General features: G+C 35.0%; 7 protein-coding genes, 2 long non-coding RNA genes and 1 other non-coding gene across 13 annotated transcripts; 6 read left to right on the forward strand and 4 right to left on the reverse strand.

Annotated features, from left to right (window-relative positions):
* Nucleotides 1-695: 695 nt before the first annotated feature.
* AT2G43610 (Chitinase family protein) lies at nucleotides 696-2255 on the reverse strand. The gene is made up of 2 exons (NM_129923.4): nucleotides 1618-2255; nucleotides 696-1336 (listed from the first exon to the last, which is right to left on the reverse strand). Exons 1-2 carry the CDS (start codon nucleotides 2066-2068, stop codon nucleotides 942-944), a joined length of 846 nt encoding a protein of 281 aa, NP_181889.1. The 5' UTR covers nucleotides 2069-2255; the 3' UTR covers nucleotides 696-941.
* Nucleotides 2256-5176: 2921 nt separating this feature from the next.
* AT2G09485 lies at nucleotides 5177-5558 on the forward strand. The gene has a single exon (NR_143742.1). It is a non-coding gene; the product is annotated as an uncharacterized misc_RNA (transcript).
* Nucleotides 5433-5909, forward strand: AT2G09490. The gene is made up of 2 exons (NR_140547.1): nucleotides 5433-5547; nucleotides 5822-5909. It is a non-coding gene; the product is annotated as an other RNA (long non-coding RNA).
* A 668-nt stretch (nucleotides 5910-6577) lies between these two features.
* Nucleotides 6578-7977, reverse strand: AT2G43620 (Chitinase family protein). The gene is made up of 2 exons (NM_129924.3): nucleotides 7453-7977; nucleotides 6578-7232 (listed from the first exon to the last, which is right to left on the reverse strand). The coding sequence occupies exons 1-2, from the start codon at nucleotides 7907-7909 to the stop codon at nucleotides 6838-6840; spliced, it is 852 nt and encodes a 283-aa protein (NP_181890.1). The 5' UTR covers nucleotides 7910-7977; the 3' UTR covers nucleotides 6578-6837.
* Nucleotides 7978-8568: 591 nt separating this feature from the next.
* AT2G43630 (nucleusenvelope protein) lies at nucleotides 8569-10372 on the forward strand. The gene is made up of 4 exons (NM_180065.3): nucleotides 8569-8781; nucleotides 9103-9408; nucleotides 9593-9850; nucleotides 9932-10372. Exons 2-4 carry the CDS (start codon nucleotides 9139-9141, stop codon nucleotides 10226-10228), a joined length of 825 nt encoding a protein of 274 aa, NP_850396.1. The 5' UTR covers nucleotides 8569-8781; nucleotides 9103-9138; the 3' UTR covers nucleotides 10229-10372.
* AT2G43640 (Signal recognition particle, SRP9/SRP14 subunit) lies at nucleotides 10284-12020 on the reverse strand. 3 transcript variants are annotated; one of them, NM_001202815.1, is made up of 5 exons: nucleotides 11912-12020; nucleotides 11501-11572; nucleotides 11226-11292; nucleotides 10993-11102; nucleotides 10284-10656 (listed from the first exon to the last, which is right to left on the reverse strand). In NM_001202815.1, exons 2-5 carry the CDS (start codon nucleotides 11501-11503, stop codon nucleotides 10498-10500), a joined length of 339 nt encoding a protein of 112 aa, NP_001189744.1. In that variant the 5' UTR covers nucleotides 11504-11572; nucleotides 11912-12020; the 3' UTR covers nucleotides 10284-10497. The 3 variants fall into 3 exon arrangements, with proteins under 3 accessions (NP_001189744.1, NP_181892.1, NP_001078050.1); NM_129926.2 differs by having other exon boundaries at nucleotides 10290-10656; nucleotides 11199-11292; nucleotides 11912-12014; NM_001084581.2 differs by having other exon boundaries at nucleotides 10290-10656; nucleotides 11199-11292; nucleotides 11958-11995.
* On the forward strand, nucleotides 11570-11908 carry AT2G09495. The gene has a single exon (NR_140548.1). It is a non-coding gene; the product is annotated as an other RNA (long non-coding RNA).
* Nucleotides 12021-12119: 99 nt separating the features above from the next.
* EMB2777 (Sas10/U3 ribonucleoprotein (Utp) family protein) lies at nucleotides 12120-16322 on the forward strand. Its single transcript, NM_180066.3, has 16 exons — nucleotides 12120-12410; nucleotides 12616-12707; nucleotides 12797-12872; nucleotides 13007-13155; nucleotides 13300-13446; nucleotides 13540-13679; nucleotides 13791-13878; nucleotides 14005-14184; nucleotides 14316-14468; nucleotides 14568-14630; nucleotides 14749-14888; nucleotides 14998-15103; nucleotides 15197-15471; nucleotides 15563-15626; nucleotides 15735-15803; nucleotides 15906-16322. Exons 1-16 carry the CDS (start codon nucleotides 12314-12316, stop codon nucleotides 16029-16031), a joined length of 1965 nt encoding a protein of 654 aa, NP_850397.1. The 5' UTR covers nucleotides 12120-12313; the 3' UTR covers nucleotides 16032-16322.
* A 200-nt stretch (nucleotides 16323-16522) lies between these two features.
* On the reverse strand, nucleotides 16523-17475 carry AT2G43660 (Carbohydrate-binding X8 domain superfamily protein). 2 transcript variants are annotated; one of them, NM_201951.2, is made up of 4 exons: nucleotides 17375-17475; nucleotides 17175-17209; nucleotides 16829-17075; nucleotides 16523-16736 (listed from the first exon to the last, which is right to left on the reverse strand). In NM_201951.2, the coding sequence occupies exons 1-4, from the start codon at nucleotides 17427-17429 to the stop codon at nucleotides 16702-16704; spliced, it is 372 nt and encodes a 123-aa protein (NP_973680.1). In that variant the 5' UTR covers nucleotides 17430-17475; the 3' UTR covers nucleotides 16523-16701. The 2 variants fall into 2 exon arrangements, with proteins under 2 accessions (NP_973680.1, NP_850398.1); NM_180067.1 differs by having other exon boundaries at nucleotides 16636-16736; nucleotides 17175-17206; nucleotides 17375-17465.
* Nucleotides 17476-17968: 493 nt separating this feature from the next.
* Nucleotides 17969-18927, forward strand: AT2G43670 (Carbohydrate-binding X8 domain superfamily protein). Its single transcript, NM_129929.5, has 4 exons — nucleotides 17969-18083; nucleotides 18246-18277; nucleotides 18383-18626; nucleotides 18724-18927. The coding sequence occupies exons 1-4, from the start codon at nucleotides 18029-18031 to the stop codon at nucleotides 18756-18758; spliced, it is 366 nt and encodes a 121-aa protein (NP_181895.2). The 5' UTR covers nucleotides 17969-18028; the 3' UTR covers nucleotides 18759-18927.
* Nucleotides 18928-19295: the final 368 nt, after the last annotated feature.

Genomic DNA, 19295 nt, shown 5'->3' on the forward strand with positions numbered 1-19295 from the left:
TTAATATATTCTTGATATTTTAAATACTTAAGCTTTTGCTAGAAATTTAAGGAAGACTACATATATTAATATCCACAAGATCTAGCTACTATATATTTGAACACTATAAATTCGCAAGTCAACTATTAACCCTGGACTTTGAGAAGCTGAAACTAGAATTAATCTTTCACGTGACAATCTGTTGCTTTGTTATCAATGTTCCATCCCTATGACTTTCAGATGCACTTAAAAAGGAGCAAATTATATAAACATGTGGAATAATTAAAGAATCATTAAAAAAACAAAATCGAAGGTGGTTCTTAGGAAATTAGATTCAGATCACCAAGTAACCAGTATGGCCTCCAGTTTAAGCCAATCCCAAAACAAAAACACTAGTTTATTTTTACAGAATCTAACAATAGCATAAAATGTTACCCAAAGACTAGCACATCCTTAATAATTATGTTGTCATATCTACGATGAATTTCATGACGGTTAGAAATGATCGGATCATATGTGATCTATAACATTATTCCTCTTCTTTTTTATTTGTTTTGGTTGTTATCATCAATCACAAGCCTCGTTTGGTTCCGCTAGTACTCTAATTTCTTTTCTTTAAAACTTAATAAGAAAAGATGTGATGAACTGATGATAGAAGAAAAGATGTGATGATAGAAGAAAAGTAATTTTCGTTACTTATATGCATGTATACTAGTCTAGTGTGAAACACAGGGAAACCAATATATTGATTGGATAATACTTCCATCTTTATTACTTATGCTAGCGAGCGGATACAAACAACACACAATATAGTTACCTTAAGAGACATCAACCACACAATATAACTTCTAATCTCTTACAAATTTTATAAGTTCTAGTATTTTCGACTTCACTTTATTATTCGATACGAAATTCTTAACCAGACGACATTAATGAAAAACCCTCATAAACTAGTAGTGTCTTCAACATGAGAGATTGGTTCCAGGAGTGACCCCAAGCTTCTTGCAGAAGTCCAAGTAATGGTTAACCCTGCTCTGCACTGCAGCTGGACGCCCACCATTACATTCACCACCGTTGATCCTCCTCGTGGTTGCACCAAACCCTTGGCTCAAAACCGGACGCACATTCTTGTTCCAAAACCACATGGCACACTGGAAAGCCACAGTTGGGCTACGAGCCACCATATCTGGGTCCTTCAAGAGAGGAAGTCCAAGGAACTTTCCGGCTGCACCATAGTTGTAGTTCCATGTGATTTGGATCGGACCGCGACCATAGTAGTTCTTTCCGGGTTGACAAGGATATGTTGTGCTTGGTGAGCAGTACCTTCCTCTGGCTATTTCTTCTTTGTAACAAAAACCTTTACATAACCAAACAGATAAACTTTATTTTAAACTTGTTTTAGACACATTCTTGGAACACATTTTGGTAATATATATAGCTAGCAAATCCTTATTTCTTATGAGGAAAATATTCCTGTCTCTATATTTTTCTTCAATTATCAAAATAAAGTTTTTAATGCAAACTGATAAATCAGATATTTATATAAATTTTTAAACATGATAATACTTTAATAATTCCTTTTTAGACATTTTCTGATACATAAAAAGAATAATAGAATGTAGTAAACGGTGAACTTACTTCCAGATTCGTGAGAGAACTGAGCCAACATGGCGGCAATCTCACGCTTAGCAACAGTTCCTTTGTAGGCTGCGAACGATTCAGCGGCTGCGATGAAAGCCTGGCGAGTGTAAAACCCTTTCGCTGGGCAACCGCTTCCGACTTTACTCATGATGCTGTTGAAGAACGCTGGTGTGATAACGCTTGCTATGGTACCACGAGGACCAGCATTTAGACCGCCACTACCGCTTGGAGTCGGAGTAGGTTTAGGTTTAGAGTTGCAAGGTCCACTCTGGCACCCAGTGCCACAGTAGGCTTTTGTGGTACCACAATATCCCCACCTGCTGCAGCACATGTTGCCTTTACACCCGTTTGTACCACAGTTTTGTGAAAACGCGGTTCCTGTCATGATGGTTAGAGTAAAGAGGAAAATGATGAGAGCTTTTTTCAGAATCGCATTTTGTGTCGCCATTTTTTTCCTTTGATGGAATGTTTTGAGGGGAGAGTTGTGTGAAGAAACTAGGAGGATATGTGGCCGTATTTATGGTGTAATATTGATAATACAAAATTATGTTTGGTCAAATCTTAGTTAATGTTTTATAAGAAAGTCATGACCCATTTCCTTTTCTTGTAGTTGTGATTAAGGAGAAATACTATGATGATTTGATTATGGACTTGGTCATAACGTTTATACTTTATAGCTGAATTAGACTAAGACGAAAACGAATTTAATAAAATCATTTTCAAGATAATATTTTTTAGAAGAAAAAACAAGTCGGATTGGGTCGGTTTAAATTCATAAACATCCTATTAGAGCGACTAAAATCTTGTAACATTGAAATAATTATATTTCGAGATGGCTAATTAAAGAACAATGAAAATAACCACGACGTACGTAGTTTAGCATCAAATAATTCAGGTGAAGAATACTAGAATTTGTACATTGTACGTCATTAACATAAAAATAACTATAATACGTAATATGTTGCTTAACAGTGTATATTTCACATTATACTATATGTTGCTTTGTTTTCTTGTTGTAGGATTTCATGAGAGTCGTCCGTATATAAACTTGACCATGTACTATTATTTCCATGTCGTGTAATCTCTATCTAAATAGTAAAGACACGAAAATAGTTTTTTTTTAAACGTCTCTATCTAAATAGTAAATACATGAAATAGTTTAAGACCCATTAATCAATTTTTGTACATATGATATTAATTATATCCAGAAAGTAAGATTTTGTTGAAAAGACTTTTTCAACGACGAGTGAAACATTTAACCACAAGATGTGCTGGTCAACTTAACTTTAGAAATTCGCTAAAAAAATTTTATAAAATAGTTTGAAAACCATTCTCAACTGGACAAATTCTAAACCGTCGAACTATCCAATAGTTTCTGATTGGTGTCTCTTAGGAATACTAATTAGCGCGGAGATCGTTCAGTTCAACATGATTAAAATACTTTCTAACATGATTGCTGAATATATATTGTTGCTTACTTTTTTTTTGGGGTTAAATTTTGCAGACTCACGCATTCATCAATATTGCTTGCTTATACTACACTCAAAAAATAAAGGTATGTGATACGATTTTTTTTTTCAAACCTATTTGATACAATTGATTTCAAATTAAAGCCCATAAATCCGTATTAAGATATGCAGCTGTTATATATATAACAATCTTTTCAAGGAACTTGCGGTGGTCTGGAAATGATAATCTTAAGTTTTCTCACGTAAAAAGAGTTTAGTTAACATTGCAAACTAATAGTAGTAGAATTATCATTAATGAAATGTTGTGTTGACTAAAACGTTAATAAAAAAGGGGTTCGCGAGTCACGACAAATAAAGAGGTTTTACTTAAGCGCTAATTAAGGATCCTTGAATGCGTTGACGTGGCCCTATCCATTCAAATTTCAAAGTCAACTCAAGCATGTCACATGCTCATGGCCTCATGTGAAGGAACTCTTTGTTTTTTCAAGATGTAAGAAGTTAGTTAATAGTAATACTAATTGTTTTTAACAGCCATGTGGTTGTTTTCAAGATGTGTTTGTTTGATTCGTAATCTTAAATTATAACATTTAGGATGATTCCACGATACACAGATCAAATCTAATCTTGACTATCGCAATACTTTAACTCAAATCGGATTTGATCTTGAGTGAGCTTATGTTTTTACTTATTTTATTCAGTAGCCGCTATTTTTCATGTGCTAATTGGTATTGTTTTTTATCTAAAACTATTTCCAATTTTTCTGTATAAAAAATGTTTAATTTTATAATTTGAACCAGATGTTAATCAAATTTTTTTTTTCCGCTATACTAGTAACTTTAAAGGTATTTTAAAAAGTGGTCTGAACCATGCCTTCAAGATCAATGTTTACGTCAAACTTAACTAACTACAGACTATAAACGAAACGTTAGTTCTATTTTTCGGCTAGCTCGCTTTCGCATCATCATAAAACTCTTCATATATATATGAGATATTGTATACATTATTAATTTAGAAAAAGGAACATCACATTCAATTTAGATTTTTTTATCTACCCTACATTCTACACATATAGACTTAGTGCAGGCGCAAACGAAGAGCCTCAGATCAAGTTTTCAAAAATATAGACTTCACCATAAGGAATAGAACATCCAATTCCATCACTCACACAATTTACGAACTATAGGTTTCCACTGGCTTCAAACTTGGTTTCACAGCGAACAACAACGGCCGTGACGTGAGAGTCAATATCACATAACTATTATGCCTCCTTTGCCAATTTTGCTTCTTGGTCTGAAAAGGGCTAATCTAGTTTTGATCTGAAAAAAACTCTATATCCATGTAAGTTGTTGTTATAAAACAGAAAACCATTATCCAAAACCAAAAATAAAGTATTTTATAATCCTAAAAAAACTTATATATTATTCATTAAATTTTTTAAATAGCTTTTCATTTTCCATAATGAAAACATCATTTACATTTCAACTCAAAAATGAAAAAAAAAATGTTTTCATGACAACAGTTTTTTCATAGATTCTATGATCTAAGAGATTAAGAGTCTTGACTGGTAAAAAGCAGTAGAGGGGTCCTCCTGTAAACAGAGACAAATAAGAAGTCATCGAAAGAGGCCCTCTTGATATTGTACATGAATTCTGATGCATCTATACGTACGTACGCTCTCAGTCTCATTTGTAAGTCCACGATATTTTACATGTGTGTGGACCATTTTTTCTGAAATTTTGTTATTTTAAAGATATTTCTTAGTTCAAACTACTGCGAGAAGTACCGCATCATGCCAGATAGAGCCCAAATTTTAACCCCGGTCTACATGTGTATGAAAACAAAGTTTTAAACTTATTTCTCCCCGAAACGTAAGTTCTATAGCTAAATCTCCCCAAATTAATACTTCGAGATCTATTAACCCATATATCTGGTTTTTGTCGGTTTAATGTACCAATTCAGTCTTAACCATTTGAAAACAAACTTTAACCAAAACTAAACCAAAATTATCAAAAATTAACCCGAACCCGCCGACCTATTAACGTTCCGATCCAACGCTTCTTCTTCACCTGAAATTTTGCTTGGATTCTCTTCGTTTAAAAACAATACCAGACTAACTTTTTTCTGATGAAATCAATAATCGATCTTGGATGCAAGTATAAAGAGACTTTCCTCATCCTTCGTTCAGTTTATTGATTTCCTGTAAATTCACTCATTTTTGTCAATTGCTTTTATGTAACTTCAAATTCGAGTTTCTTAATCGTGAATTCGTGATTTCAAGTTCTCCTCAAACTCTGTTATTTTATGGATTCGATGTGGTGAAGGTGAATACACACAACATGGATGGGAAGAAGAAGAAGAATAAGTGAAAAGATCTAGTTTTGTTGAGGAAGAAGCTGATAAGAAGTATCATCATTGGCTTGATAGCATGAAGAAGAGGGAAATCGGCAGTTATTAAAGGTAGTGGTGGTGGTGAAAGAGCTAATTCTTGGACGAGGAGTGGTGTTGCGGCAACATGAGATTTTTGTTAGTTTTTTTGAGTAGATTTTTATGATATTATGGGTTTGTGTTTCTTCAGCTATGAGATTATTATGAGATTATGGGTTTCTAAATTTAAAAGCGTCCTTCATAATTGGTATTAGAAAAGACGCTCATGAATCTGAATTATTTAAGATAGGTTCTGGGATTTTGCCTAATTAAAACTTAATCATAAGTGGTTTAATCATAAAAAGAAAGTGGAATTCCAATTTTGAGAAAAAAAAACAAAACCCATAACGTGAAATAGGGTGAAGAAGAGAAGAAGGAGAGGAAAGAGGAAGAAGGTGATTGGGTTTGTGTTTAATCCGGTTAAAATCAGGTTTTCTTTGGTTAAAAACGGTTAAATAAATAATAACCGATAAAACCCAGATATATGGATTAATAGATCTCGAAGTATTAATTCGGGGAGATTTAGCTATAGAACTTACGTTTCGGGGAGAAATATGTTTAAAACTTTGTTTTCATGGACATGTAGACCGGAGTTAAAGTTTGGGCTCTATCTGGCATGATGCGGTACTTCTCGTGGGGAAATAGACCGTTTTTCCGTGAATATCCTGATCCGTATATATTGAAAAAAGTTTGAATTACTTTTCCTTCATTTTTTAAACTGTCAATATCTTATTTCATTCAAATATGCATACATTTTTTAGGCCTATTTATCGATCGGTCTTAGTTATGGAAATTTTACAACTGTTGTCATCATACAAATATACATTACTCGGCAGTGGTTCCCTCTTAATATTCTCACTTTCTGACACTTAGAACCATCTGGTTACATTTTTAATTATTATATATCATCCTTACAAGTGTCTGACGAAATGGTGAATCGAGAATCACTAGAAGGAACCACTTAGACAAATAATCTTTTATAAAATTTACCATTTGTTCACACTTTTTCTTTCATTCGTAAAGAATTTTCTCTGAAGTTTCAGCTTATGTAATTTGTTCCCAGGGAAAAAATTCAAACACTATCCTCTGTAAAATTGGATAACCATTAACCAGAAAAAAGGTTGAAATTTAGTAAATGCGTTTATTATGGATTGGCTGATAGCCTGATATACTTCATTCTGTGACAACCGATTCAAACAACACATTGGTACATTAGGATACACCGCATAATCTTTTTTATTCGACACCTTTAGTTATAAACTCACACGTGAACGACCACACTTATACTATGAAACCGTGTCATACGAACCACATTTTAACATCTTTAGCAACTAAGATTTGCTCCAGGAGTGATCCCAAGCGTCCTGCAGAACTCCAAGTAATAGTTTACTCTGCTCTGCACGGCTGCAGGACGCCTACCGTTGCATTCACCACCATTGATCTTCCTAGTGGTGGCTCCAAAGCCTTGGTCCAAGACTGGACGAACATTTAGGTTCCAGAACCACATGGCACACTGAAAGGCAACTTGGGGGCTACGAGCCACCATGTCTGGATCAGTCAAGAGAGGGAGTCCGAGGAACTTTCCAGCTGCACCGTAATTGTAGTTCCATGTGATTTGGATTGGACCGCGGCCGTAGTAGTCTTTTCCCGGTGTACAAGGGTACGCAGTGCTCGGTGAGCAGTATTTCCCTCTAGCTATTTCTTCTTTGTAGCAAAAACCTTGCATAACGTAAAAGAAGATCGTTATTTATAATAGAGAATGAATATGTATGAATTTTAATGATAAAAGAAATGATTTGTTAACTTACCCAAGAAACATTATGGTGCTTAATTAGTGTAATAATATTCTTGATAATAATAATTCATTAATTTGCTTAATTAAATAATTAGTATACATGCATTCATGTAGTAGAACTAGAAGGGTTTATAAAGAACTTACTTCCAGATTCATGAGAAAACTGAGCCAACATAGCGGCAATCTCACGCTTAGCGACGGTTCCTTTATAGGCGTCGAACGATTGGGCAGCCGCAATGAAAGCCTGGCGAGTGTAGAACCCTTTCGCTGGACAGCCATTTCCGACTTTGCTCATGATACCATCAAAAAATGCTGGTGTGACAACATTTTCAATTGTATCACGAGGATCAGCGTTTAGACCGCCTGCACCACCGCTAGGAGTTGGTGGGATAGGTGTGGTTGAGGAGCTGCAAGGTCCACTTCGGCACCCGGTACCACAGTAGGCATCTGTGGTGCCACAATATCCATATCTACTGCAACATAAGTTGGCTGCACATCCGGTTGTACCGCACTGTTGCGAAAACACGGTTTTTGCCATGATGGTTAAGGTGAAGAGAAAAAGGATGAAAGCGTTTTTCAACATTGCTCTTAGGGTAGCCATTTTGTGTATGGAGGGTGTTGTGTGAAGAAATGAAGAAGGTGTGTTGATGTATTTATAGTGTAAATTTGGTCTATTCAAATTGAAATATTGATCAGTGTTAGACATCTTTCACGATTATTGATTGGCTTTTTCTGAGTCAAAGTCAATGCCACTTTGTACCACTTAACAAAAGTCAATGACACAGTTTTTTCTCTTGTCGTTATGAGAAATTCCATGTCGGTCATAGATCAGATCAAAAACGAATATGTAATCAAAATTTTAAAGAGCCAAGTTACTTGGATGAAAATCATTCTCATAAAAACTTGATTGAGATAATCAAGTTTAGATTAGTTCAAACGTTTGAGATTTTTCTATTGAATAGTTCCAAGTTTTTGTTAATTAGCTCAAACGATATTGTTAGCTAATATAGCATTTTTTTTGGTCAACTAATATAGCATTTAGAACGTTCTTTTAAAGTCTTACTTTGATTTTTAACAAAAATTGTATGGAATTGTGAGAAAAATGACTAGTGAAGCCAAAATGTTTCTATTTATAAATCAAAATCAACCAAAATTAGAAAAATCCAACTCAATTATTGCAATTTCCAAATAGTCATGCGTCAAAATTAAACCAGCATATCAATAAAAAGCGGTTTAGTCTTACCAACCCTGGTCTAGAGACTCTAGAACCATCGGAGCTCAAGTGAAAAACGACGCCGTTAAGCTGCATCTTTCAAGATAGATAAAAACTTTTGTCGATCGCTTCATCTCTCACAGAGTTTCGGCTCCTCCGTTGTGTTTCAGGACGACGCAAAGGGGAAAAAAAATTGAATTCTTTCTCTCCAAGCGAAACTAGGGTTTCGAAAGTCTCTGTCTCATCAAAGCTTCGAAAAGGTAGATTTATGGTTTCTTACTCTCCTTTCTCTATGATATTCCAATTTCTTGCGAGCTTGCTCAGTGTTCTTACCTTATATTTACCGAACCAGTGCCTTTATATTCTATCACATTCGAAGTTATTGGTTTCTGGTTACTTATATTGCTTATTGTTCTATGACTACGATATAATTATCCCAAAGATTTGTTCTTTTCTCCGAATTTGGATTAGAAATGGATATACTCAAATTCTGAACATGCCCAGAAGAATCCTTGTTTTGGTCAATGTTGGGTTCTAATTGGTTGTGTTCGTTGTTTGCTGTTGATTTGTTTTCTTTTCAGAAAGTGATTGCATTAAGAGAAACATTGGGATAAAAGATGAGCTTTACTCAGGCTAATTGTTTTCGACCATCCTACTATCCTGCAAGGATAACACGACCAAATTGCATCTCCAGTGTACCTATTAGGTCTTCAGTACGCTTTGATCACTTCCCGCGTACCTCGTTTACTCTTCGAGCTACTGCTGCAGTGTCTACTCAGTTTTCGCCTCTTCTTGATCATCGCCGTCGTTTACCTACTGGGAAATCGAAACAAAGTTCTGCTGTGTGCTTATTTGGTGGGAAAGATAAACCTGATGGTAGTGATGAGGTCAGATGCTTTTTCCTCATGTTAAGTTCTTCTGCCTGTAAATGAATTTACTTTGCAACTGGAGAGTGATTTCTTTTGTGTTTGTTTCTAAGAACTTTGCTGTTCTGTTTGCTGATGATAAGTGTGTTCTTCTTATTTTTTCAATTTTGTTCTTAGTGATTGTTGTAATGAATTTTGTTATCAGATATCGCCATGGAAAGCAATAGAGAAAGCTATGGGGAAGAAATCGGTTGAAGATATGTTGCGAGAGCAGATACAGAAGAAAGACTTTTATGATACTGACAGTGGCGGCAACATGCCTCCACGTGGAGGAGGCAGTGGTGGCGGTGGTGGAAATGGTGAGGAGCGTCCTGAAGGGTCAGGAGGAGAAGATGGTGGTCTTGCTGGGATCGCAGATGAAACTTTGCAAGTGGTTTTGGCGACCTTAGGCTTCATCTTTTTGGTAAATGACACAAATTTCAGGAAAGATTTGAACTTCAAATATCGTATCTTGCTTTGATGGAATATATCTTTGTTTTTGCAGTACACATACATTATCACTGGGGAGGAATTGGTCAAGCTTGCAAGGGATTACATTAGGTTTCTTATGGGAAGACCTAAGACTGTTCGATTGACCCGAGCCATGGATAGTTGGAACGGATTCTTGGAGAAGATGTCGAGGCAAAGAGTGTATGATGAGTATTGGCTAGAAAAGGCGATCATCAACACACCAACCTGGTATGATAGCCCTGAGAAGTACAGACGTGTTATCAAGGCTTATGTTGATTCAAATTCTGATGAAGCTTATGTGGAATCAAATTCTGATGAGGTATCTTACTAGGTTAGGAACAGGAAGAGATCCATAATAACAATTGAGTTTTTTTTCTTAGTGTTTGAAATTTAGAATCAGTTTCTTTGAATTGGATTTATGTTCGTACATTTGTATGGAATTGGTTTATTTATACACGATGAACATTCTCGAGGGAAAAGCAAATGCAAACCAAAATCTCTATTATAACACAAGTCAAAATCTTTTAGATCTTTCAATAGCTTTCAAAATTCAACTCTTAAGCAGCAATTGCAAATCAATGAGAAACACAAAAGGAGAAATCAAAGTTTCTTAGATTTAGTGGTTGAAGTGCTTTCTTTCTTCTCTGCCTCTGTCGATTTCTTCCGGTCTTTCCTTTCCCTCTTCTTCAAAGCAGTCATGTGGGCCTTAAGAATGGTGGCATATGATGCTTGAAATCTCTGGTGATCCTTAGCACCAACCTTACAAACAAGAAAGCATTGTAACAAGTTAGCTTCTTACAGATCATAGACCAGTATCACTTTACAAGAACTTGGGTAGGTTTTCAATCGTTTTATTTGTTTACCGAGCTACTTCCTCAACTGCTAGAAGGCAACTACAATAGTGCAAGGAAGGATAAATAGAGACTTAAGAGAGAATGTTATCTTTTATTCTAGTTCATTATCCAAAGAGAGTAGTAACTCTTAAACAATATCTCGAGTAATCGATGTGCTGTTTAGTTTACTAATGAATAGTTCCTACGTTTGGAAACATACATGGTTCGAGATCATAATCTTGAGATAATGTGTAGAACATACCGAAGTAGAAACAGTTTTCTTTCCATCGGTTGCTCGAATAAGGCATCTGTATTCAATGGATTCTCCAACTGAGCTCAGTTTCCTCTTCTGCACCTTAGACTTGAGAGATGCTGACACAAGTAACAAAAATCATATAAGATATCTTCAAAAAGATATTTCAAGTATAAACATATAACAAAAGTGGAGGATGAGATTTTCAAAGTTACATCTTTTCAAAGTAACCCACACAGAACCCTTCTCTTTGCTTTTCTCAAACATGCTCGTGAGTTCATTGAGGAATGGATCCAACTGTAATAGAACCTGCAAAACCAAAAAGGATGGCATCAAAAAAACGCATGATCAGTCAAAACAATGGCAAAAATTAGTTTTCTTTACTCCATCAATCATTGAACCTTACAATGTAGCATCAATGCTGAATCAAATCCCACCAAACACAAATCAGAGGAAAAAAAAAAATCTCACAAAAATCTTCACATCACATAATCCTGAATTAGCACTGAGAATTTACCATTGTTAAACCGCAGATGGATATCTTTTGCAGATCCTCAAGCACTGAAAATACTTCTTATCACTCAGATAACTGAGAGAGAAAACCATAAACACAATGCAAGTGCAGGGAAGAGTTAGATCTTAAAGTTTAGAACTTTGTCGATATAAATGGAATACGCAACATAAAATCTAAGCACAATTGAAACAATTTCTTCAAATCATTCGGATTTCTACTCAATTCTACGCTAAGACACCATTGATATACAACCCTAGATCGTCAAAGCTTCTGACAAATCACAACACGGAAACAATATAATTCAATTCGCAACAATTAGGAGGCGTCAAATCCGATCAAGTCAACAAACCCAGCTCAAAAGCCACGAGCTTTAAGAATCAGAATTCAAACTTAGAAAAAAACTATGAAACTGACCAGAGAGAGACAAGAATCTGATGATGATCTGCGTCCGAAAACTCACCGGCCGGAGGAGTCTCTTCGGTAAAAAGGAAGTCGCCACAAATCAAAAGACGGGTATACTCTTAGTACTAAAGGACCATTTAAATATGGGCTTATTTAGATAATAATGGGCCTTATTAGGCCCAGTAATTTATAAAACCTTACTAGGGTTTTAACGATACGTTCTCGTTCTCTTTCTCTGAAACTCAGCTTCTTCTTCAGACACCATTGATATCCTCTAAATTGTTCCCCGTCGTAGAAACTTTAGGTAATCGTTGCCGTCGAGCTGATATTTGTGAAGGGGAAACCCTAATTCGATAAGGGATTGTAAAGTTGCACAAGTTTGCTTATCCCCAGAACCTGCTCTGCAACACAACAATGGGGAAAAAAGGAGGGACTTTGAAGAGAAGTAGCAAAAGCACAAAAACTCGCAAAGATATCGTCGAAGACCAATACGACGACGAGATTGACGCCTGTAAACTTCTACCCACTTCGAAAAATTTGTCCTTTCTTTTGTTTCCTAAAGCTTAATTGATTATTGGAATGACTATGTCCTTATTATTAAGTGCTTACTAGCTTATTTCTTCTTAATTAACGATTCTGATGAGATATGTGTGATAGATTGCTCATTGTTTGAGATTTTGTAAGTTTATGTCTGATGTTTGGTTTTTTGTCCACAGTTCATAAACAGAGGGATATAGTTCCCTTGGATGTTAATGATGATACTGATGAATCGGATGAAGATGATGTGCAACCTGTATTTGATTTACAGGTTTGTTTTTTGGCTTATGTTTCTAGACATCTTTTGCTTCGATTCTTTCAATTGCTTCCCTTTCAATTTCAGTTTTGTTTGGATTATAGGGTGTGGATGATGAAAGTGAGGAGGATGAAGATACAGAAGACGAAGAGGAGGCCGAGAATGGACTTACTGCGAAAAGTAAGGATGCCTTCTTATGTCATGTTTACTATATGTAGTTAGTTGTTGCATCTACTCTGTCTGAATGGTATACCTGTAGCTACTCCTTTTCTAAGTGCCTTATTCGTTTTCTCATCGGGGCCTTAATTGTTCAGTGATTAGGCAGAAGAAATATCTGAGGGCAAAGTTTGGTGATGGTGACGATGAAATGGCTGATGATGATAAGGATAAAGAGGAAGACAAAAGGAGCACATGGGGCGGAAGAAGTGGCCTATACCATAGTGGTGATAATGTGGATTTTGATGTAAGAAGTGTCGACATCTGCAACCCACTGATTATTTGCCTCGATTCCATTTCTTTTAAAAGCTAGATTCCTTTTGTTAATATTCTGTTAACTCTGAAACAAACTCTACGTAAGTGGCTAATCTGGTTTGATGTGATTTTGAAGATCCTATCAAGTGATGATGAAGACATTAAAGCGGAAGAAGAAGAGGTCATACGACTACGGGCAGAACAACTTGGATCCATAACAGCAGCTGATGCTGGGTTAGACGATGATAGTGAAGAAGATAGCGACAGAGAATTAACCATGGAGGTGGGTCATGGGTGTTACAAGTTACTATCATGTAGTTGAAAACTATCCTGTTGCTTAGATCATTGACGCACCATTCTGGTTTATGTTTGGCAGGAAATTTCTGACAAAGGTAAGCAGGCTACAAAATCCATCACAGATAAGAAAGAGAAGGGTGATAAGGATACACATGTTGAAGAGATCAAGAAAGACATAAACTCTTTGTCAAAAGAAGAGCAAATGGATGTAGTATATAGGTAATGTTGATGTTTTCTGGTTCTAAATTTTTCATTAACTTAGTTTATTTTGTATTAGACTTTCTTACATGTTATGTAAAATAATATTCACGTGATATGTCTTTCGTGTAGTTCTGCTCCGGAAATAGTTGGTCTTTTGTCTGAGTTGAACGATGCAGTTGAAGAGCTTGAGAGTAAGATAAATCCTGTTATGAATAAGGTAAACCTCTTTACTGTTTCACAATTTTTTTCAATATGTTTCTATATTGCCACTTTATATCACCCTAGTTCGAAAGAAGGGATTTGTGACTCCTCCAGAAATTTATGCAATTATGTCTCCTTGCAGTTAAAGGAAGGAGAAATTTCGTTGAATGGTTTAGCAAGGTACCTGGAGGTTAAGCAGCTTCTGCTACTTACCTATTGCCAATCTATAACATTTTATCTTCTACTCAAGTCTGAAGGGCAGCCCATCCGTGATCATCCGGTCCTTGCCCGTCTTGTCGAGATCAAATCTTTATTAGATAAGGTTCTGCGGTGTACCCTTTTAAGTTTTTAATCTCTCAACAATCTACATGTTGTACTTCTACAACTAGTCAAGCTATGTTTGTTTATATATTAAAGCTGCTGAGTTAATGTATGTTTTTTGTTTAAAATTAGATCAAAGAACTTGATGAAGAGCTTCCCCCTGGATTTGAAGAGTCCCTAGCAAGAAGTATTGCTAATGGAGCAGTGCAAAAGGTGGTTAAAGAAGATCAGCTCACTTCACCTGTTTCTGATTCAGTAGATAGAATCACACAAGACACAGCCAAGGTAGAAGTTAGGATCTTACTCGCTGTCACTCAAGTTAATCTCTTGTGAGCTATTTGACACTTTCTTTGTACACAACCTTGCTGATCTCTGTTTATTCAGCCGATGAAAATTGACAACGCAAGAGAAGAAAAGAAGAAAAAAGGAGAGAAACGCAAGCACCAGGTAAATACAAATCTAAGCATTTTCCTGGATTTTCTATTCTATTGGAAATTGTTCAACCTCTTGCTTACTGGCACATTTTCTTCGTTTAGCTTGAACAAATTCTCTTTCTTTCTAGCAGAATGATCTGGTTGATGTGCAAAGTGAGGAGATGTTAAAACTTCGAGCAGCTCTAGAGGGAAAACTTAGAACCAATGGAGTCCTTGGTTCTACTGTTTCAAAGTCTGATAAAGCTCAAAAACGCCAGAAATTAGCTAATAGGTAATAGCTTCTCCTTTCATCATACTTCTTTATGATGGGGATTTCTGGTGTATCTTTTCGAGGATTGTGATGTATAATATAATTATTTTCTTAATTCGCATCTAACCAGGAAGCTAGAGACATTCGATGATTATGTGGATGATGCAGACAATAGCACACATAATGTAACAGCTGATAAGCTCACCAAGCTTGTGTCCACCAAACGGAAGCCCAAGGTAACAACATATCACAGATGTGAAACTTAGATATGTCTTTGTTACTTTTTACGCTAGTATTTTTCATAATCTTTTCACCTTATGTTTTGGAAGACTATTTCTGGAGATGATGATTTACCGCAAAGAGATGATATTGGAGAACGGCGTAGAAAGTTTGAGCTCAGAGTTTTGGCTGGAGCTGGTGTGAAGTCATCAGAGGGAGATGGCAGGAATAAAAATGGGGCATTTGCATCAGATGATGAGGATGATAACGATGGTGATAACAATGACATGGTTGATAATGATGGTGAATCAGAAGATGAATTTTACAAACAAGTGAAACAGAAACAACAAGCTAAACGAGCTGCCAAAGCAGAGATCTATTCAAGGTAATAATAATACATTACATTAACCTTTCCTTTTCAGTTATTTTGACACTTGTGGTTGTTCATCTCAATGATACGTTTTGTGTTTGTTCAGAAAACCTCATTTGATGCCGTCATCGCCAGAACACGTGGATGGAAAACGACACATTTCAAATCAGGTTAGAATGTTTCCAAAGCACACAACAAATATCATCTGTTTCTCTACCTAGAACCATAGTTTAACGTTTCTTGTCATCTCTTTTTTTCTAATCGCCACCAAAACCTAGATGGTGAGTAACAGAGGATTGACCCGGCAACGCAACAGGGACCTCAAAAACCCGAGAAAGAAGTACCGGGTAAACTATCTTGAATCTACCAGTTTCTGCAACGTTCGTTTGTTTGACCTGTTTATTTGCCTCATCTCAAATGTTTTTGGGATCTTGAATTTTTGTTTGCAGAAAAATTACGAGAAAAAAGTCACTAGACGCAAAGGACAGGTCAGAGATATCAGGAAACAAACGGGTCCATATGCAGGAGAAGCCCGAGGTATCAATCCCAACACAAGCCGGAGCATCCGAATGTAGAACTAACCTCCTCTTCCTATGTCTCTATTTGCATGCTTCGTTTTGCTCTTGTATTATCTTCTATTGTGGATCTCGTACTTTTCATTTTTCTCTTCTTCAAGACCAAGCAAATCATTGTTTAAATCTGTTGTCTTGCATTTGTATTTTTAAAAAGAGAAAAACTTGCTTTTAAACTTCAAGAAGGCAATTCAATATGCTAAAGCGTACGAAGTAGTTTATGATTGTTCAACCACGTTGATTTGATTTGATTTTAAGATTATTCTCCATGTCAATTAGAACTGTAGAAGTAGGTAAGAAAATTTATTAAAGTGATAAAAGAAAATGATTTGGGGAAATTTCAAAAATGATTTTTTAATAATATTAATTTTCAACTGTACCCTTATACAAAGTTTTTAAAAAGCTTATAAAGAATTTAGATGGTTTTATAAAAGTGATTTGGACTTAAACTTAACAGTTACATTTTTTTTAAAAGAGATAATTAATTTACGTCTCTATGATGTAAACAAACATCAACCACATAATTATAGAGGTATTGATATGATATGATATGATATTAGATAAGATGTTTTTTGACCTCATGCAATAAAAAGCTCAAACACTCAATAAGTAAAAAGTTGAACCATTAATTATTCAAAGTTTGGAACAGACACATTCGCGAAGCTTTCTATGCTTACTTAGCAAATTCATATATGCAACATTCATAACCTGTCGAAAAGAGTTGATTTGAGGTCAGATAAAAGAAAAAAAATTCATACAACTGTTTATAAAATAAAGAGGAAGAGATATATAAAACTCACTAGGATCAGTTACGCTAATTATACCAGAGCCTTCGAAATCGCATTTCGAATACTGTCTTCCTTGATTTTGGTAATAAAGATTCATGACGACAGAAGCTGAATTATAGAGATTAATCGGATCATAACAGGCACCTCCTTCCGATACAACCTCACAATGGACACTCGAATTCGAACACACGTTGTTTAAGTTCTTTACAAGTTGTTTGATCGGCGTGCCAGGCTTAGCCACACACCAACTCCCTTGGCCCTACAACATAGAGCAAACTCAAAAGGATATAAAAACCATATGATGATTCATTGTTGTTTGCTCTTTTTTAGTTTCGTTATCTTTTATGAGCAGTCTTACCGGTGCTTGTGCATTGACTCTCATGAAACTTCCTACTGTAAGAGAAACATAGAAATAAATCTTTTTAACAATAAAGAACATGGAAACAAATCTAACAATCAACTAAAGACTTGAAGATAATATTCTAAAATCCCACATATATAACAATCAATATTGATAGATAGATTCAATCAACATAATCAAACTGATGGTTAGATTACCTGATGAGATGCATAACAAGATGATGAAAGGAAACCATATTTGTGCTTTAGGCATATTTGTTTTTGTTTGATGTCTTTGTCAGAATTGCACAAAAATTCTAGAAATTTTGTGTGTTGATATAAACGGCTATACATACATAACCACATATATATACTTTGCCTTAGGTCACAGTCACACTAGCCCTAATATCACAAATACCAAACATAATTAAGCCCAAAAATATATATAAAAGGCCCAATTGTTTCAAAATTGGTATGTCTGATTTCAAAGTGAAAGGATTTCTAAATCATCCAGATTTAACTTATAGTAGGAAATCTTTTTCTTTTATTATTTATAGTAGGGAATCGTTTTCTTTTATCACTTAATAAATACATTTTTATCTCTTATAGTAAGAAATCTTTTAAGAATTTTGAGAAATATCCATTCTACTGTATATGTAATTTGTTGATACAATTTCTTTTAATAATAATAATGAACTTTTGCAAAATTTGACAAATAAATATATCAGATACTAAATATAAATATTCAATCACATAATGCTTTTTATTTTGTAATATCTATATTATTTCTCTCTCTCTCTCTCTCCCTGTATATATAGATCGGTTTAACCTAGTTTTATAGCAAAGCTGTAGACGAGCTTTCAGACGTCAAACATGGCTAAAGCACAAATATGTCTTTGTTTCATCATTTTCTTATACCTCTGGCCAGGTAATCACAACTATAATCATGATGTTAATTAGTATAATATAATTGGTATGTAGCGATGCATACATACGGGTTTATATATAGATCATTTAATAATCTTATATTAATTGTAATCTTTTCCAAGTACTGTAACAATTTAGTTTCATTTCCATGTTTCTCTTACAGAAGGAAATTTCATCAAAGTCACCAAGGCAGATGTAAGAACATAAGTGAAATAACCAAGTTATAAAATGTTTTGTTTATTCTTTTTCTTTTTTTTTGTCTTTTCTTGTAATGAACTTTGGGTTTGATCTTTGTTACAGCGCTCGGCCGGAGATTGGTGCGTTGCTAAACCTTCTACGGATAACGAAAGGCTTCAAGAAAACATAAACTTCGCGTGTTCGAAAATCGATTGTCAGATTATCTCGGAAGGAGGTGCATGTTATTTACCAGATAGTATCATTAGTCGTGCTTCTGTTGCCATGAATCTTTATTACCAAGCTCAAGGAAGACATTTTTGGAACTGCAATTTTGAAGGCTCTGGTCTCATCGGCATAACTGATCCTAGTGAGTTTTCTTTTTATATTTTTTTCCTCTAAACAACTATGGAACTATTATTATGTCTGATATCATATCAATTTTTATTTATTTTCCACATTTACAGGCTATGGAAGTTGCATTTATCAATTTCGTAAGTAAAACATATCAAGGTTCGATCTTGTTGCAAGAAGTTAGAGGACTGTATCTGAAATTTCCTATTTAAAATCTAATGTTTGGATGTTTTAATTGGATTTCTCAACAGTTAAATGTTTGAGCCTAGATATGTGTATGCCATTGTTAAAGCAATATAATTTAATTTACTGATCAATACTTCGCATCTATTCAATATTAATATTAACTAACATATACCAGTATAAATACATTAGATGTGAATTGTTTAATGTTTTTGCCTATAAATAGATGTATAGTACTATAGTTTGATTTTCTTGCCAACAACACCTAAACATTAAGTTTTCTACAGTTTTCAACAAGAGATATGGCTGTAGATCACCTAATTGTGTTGTGTTTAATTATCAGTTGAGGGTAGATATAGTTTTCTAATTGTGTGTAAATATTTATATCTTAGCATCATATCGACCAAAGATTAATCCATATTAGCCACACATAGATATTGTGTAATATAGGTAGGGTTAGGTTAGGTCCTAATGCGGAAAAAAGAATTATTAAATCACACAC

This window comes from Arabidopsis thaliana, chromosome 2 (genome assembly GCF_000001735.4).
Source record: "Arabidopsis thaliana chromosome 2, partial sequence".
Lineage (NCBI taxonomy): Eukaryota > Viridiplantae > Streptophyta > Magnoliopsida > Brassicales > Brassicaceae > Arabidopsis > Arabidopsis thaliana.